At 45.6% G+C, this 2938-nt stretch overlaps 1 protein-coding gene across 2 annotated transcripts in view; it reads right to left on the bottom strand.

The window, feature by feature from the left end:
* LOC102680953 (neurogenic protein mastermind-like) overlaps positions 1 to 2938 on the bottom strand; it is a 223730-nt gene that overhangs the window by 71261 nt on the left and 149531 nt on the right. The window contains exon 3 of one of the 2 annotated variants that reach the window (XM_031512707.1): positions 1873 to 2433. In XM_031512707.1, coding sequence (XP_031368567.1) covers positions 1873 to 2433 — 561 coding nt within the window. The remainder of the gene's footprint in view (positions 1 to 1872; positions 2434 to 2938) is intronic. The other variant, XM_006620309.2, reaches the window with a different exon arrangement.

Raw genomic sequence — 2938 nt, 5'->3', positions numbered from 1 at the left:
ATTATTTCAATTATTTCAATGCGAATTCTTTTCTAAAAAAAAAAAAAAAACTCACGAGAATCGTTATTTGTCCATTTATCTCGTATACGTTTCGAACCGAATGACGAAGTTGTTTAAAAATTTTTTAAAAATTCCACGCTCGTAAAGTAACTATTTCGCTTCGAGTAGTCCCCGCAATGGATCAATAAAATAAATCTATTAGCGCGTAAAAAGGATCCAGGACCACCTGCAGAGGTCTTAGACTAGCAACAGAAACGCGAACAGTCTCGAGAGCGAAGATCTCGTTGGACGGAAGATTTATACAGGCAATATCACAATTCCTTTTTTCCCCTTTGCGGTAATAAAATATAGGGTAACGTAGATTTTACATCCCCACAAATATTCCTTCAACCGCATCGGCCCATCATTGATTTTAACGAATCTCCCGATCTCCTCCCCATCCCCATTCTCTTCTAATCCCCTTAAATAATTCATTCGACGCTCGTTCGACGGAAATAAAATGATTATCGATCGATAAAATAAATTCGTAAATACGAAAACATTTTAATTTTCAATCCCATATTTCATCGATTCGCGGATCGAGAGGATCATTCTTTCAAAGAATCTTCTTTAAAAAAAAAAAAAAAAAAATTCCCCGTAAGCAAAAAATCATACGAGCTCGCCCGTCGCGTGCACTCTCGCGACTACCAGCCGCGGTGCGTATTGACGCGGATTGCAGGCGCAGCTTAAATCGAGCAGACGGTGGTGGCGTCGCGACGTCGGCTGCGCGCGGCCATGCAACCCTCCCTCCCCCGCCGCCCGAGGGTGGGGGTAAATGGCGAGGGGGAAAATTTATAAAGAGGGAAACGGTGGGGGTAGACTACTTGTTGCGCTTCGGGCCGCCCTCGTGACGCCGACGTACCCCCTTTTCCTCGACTTCTACTACTACTACTACTACTATTACTACTACTACTACTACTACTACTCCTACTATTACTACCGATGCACAACGTCGCGCGCCCCTTCGCTGGCGACGTCGCTACCACCACCATCACCGCTACCACCACCACCACCACGACCACCACCGACGTCGCCACCACCGACTCGTGATGCCGCCGACAAAAATAGACGTGTCGTCGCGACGCAACAGATATCATTCGGCCGAGGTTGACGCGCGCGCGCGCGCGCGATACTTCGTTGACTCCGTTTTTCGTCTCAATCTGTTTTATTATTATTTTATTATTGTTGTTGCTGTTGTTTTTATTGGGTGTGCGATATTTTTAATTTAGATCGTTGCGCGATTTGAGATTCGTCTGCGGTAATTTTTCGGGTAATTTTGGCTACTTTGATATTTGTAAACTCTTTTTTTTTAATCGTTTACGTAGGTAGGATAATTTGTATTTCGAGAATCTGAGAATGTCGAATTTCGTTGGATTACTTTTATATCGGATCGCGAATGAAGATGTAATCCGATTCGATGAAAATTGAACGCGAAGTATATTGAAATTTTGTCTATGAAAAAAAAGTTACTTTTGACAATACGGTTGCGTATATACACTGGTGGTATCCGATTTCGCTATTGTACACCGATAATCGTTACAACGATATTGTAAACAATATTAATCGCGATTGGTTACGAATTTCGTTTAATATAATCGAGCGTATTCAGGAACAATAACAATTTATCGAAAGCATTTGTCGCGCAATTACCGTTAATCGATGATAAAATCACGAATATGAGAACGTTGACTTATCAACAAAAGAAAACGAAACAAAATACGAATCGCGTTAAATTCTCAATTCTCCCGAGTAAAATCGAAGAAAATCGACCAACTCTGATTCTCTCTCCGGTGCACGAGAGCGAAAGAAAGAAAGGAAAAGCGATCCACTAACCTGAATCTGATGGCCGGGATTGTTAATATGTAACTGCTGCGCCTGGTTGATTTGCAAAGTGGATGTGCCGGGTCCCGAGGGAGGCCTCGGCGGCGTGGAGCTGGTGAAGGATCCCTGGGATCCGGTCTGATTGGGTCCGCCGCCCTGGGATCCCCTAGGCGGAAGCGGATAACCAGGGCTGCCGTGATTCGGCATCGATCCCGGGCTACCGTACGGCGAATACTGCTGCTTGTAACCGGCGCTCGGCCCGAGCATGCTCGGCTTCCCACCGCTGCTCGGCTGCGGTCTCTTCATGTCCGCCAGGCCGGCGGCGAACTGCGTTTGAGATCCTACGAACATGTCGTTCGCCTGCTGCCCCTGGAACGCGGCCGTCNTCCCGGCCGGGTGCTGGCCGTGCCCGTGGTGGGGTCCGCCCCCGCCGCCGCCCCCCGGCCCCTGCTGGTGCTGATGCTGTGCCTGCGTGCATTGCAGCTTCACGGGGGGCTCGCCGAAGCCACCGTCTCCGCTACCACCGCCGGCTGGCTCCAACTCCTCGGCCGTCCTCTTCACGAATTTTTGCTGCTGAAACGAGAAAAGAGAGAACGATCGTTGGATTCGTTTCTTGTCCCATCAGAGGGGAGGAGGGAAGGAAATTTTTTTTTGCTTCTCTTTGAATCGCTGAACTAATTTTTCGAATTTCTTAGCTAACTCGAAATGATTTCAGGCATGAATGGAAGTATTTTATATTCTAATATTTTGCTTATCTTTACAACTCTTCGACTGTCTTCTTTACGAATTTTTGCTGCTGAAACGAGAAAAGAGAGAACGATCGTTGGATTCGTTTCTTGTCCCTTCAGAGGGGAGGAGGGAAGGAAATTTTTTTTTGCTTCTCTTTGAATCGCTGAACTAATTTTTCGAATTTCTTAGCTAACTCGAAATGATTTCAGGCATGAATGGAAGTATTTTATATTCTAATATTTTGCTTATCTTTACAACTCTTCGATTGTCTTCTTTACGAATTTTTGCTGCTGAAACGAGAAAAGAGAGAACGATCGTTGGATTTGTTTCTTGTCCCTTTAGAAGGAAG

Source organism: Apis dorsata, unplaced genomic scaffold (assembly GCF_000469605.1).
Source record: "Apis dorsata unplaced genomic scaffold, Apis dorsata 1.3 scaffold_502, whole genome shotgun sequence".
Taxonomy (NCBI): domain Eukaryota; kingdom Metazoa; phylum Arthropoda; class Insecta; order Hymenoptera; family Apidae; genus Apis; species Apis dorsata.
Note: the sequence above shows the minus strand (reverse complement) of the source record. Positions and strands in the feature narration are given on the sequence as shown.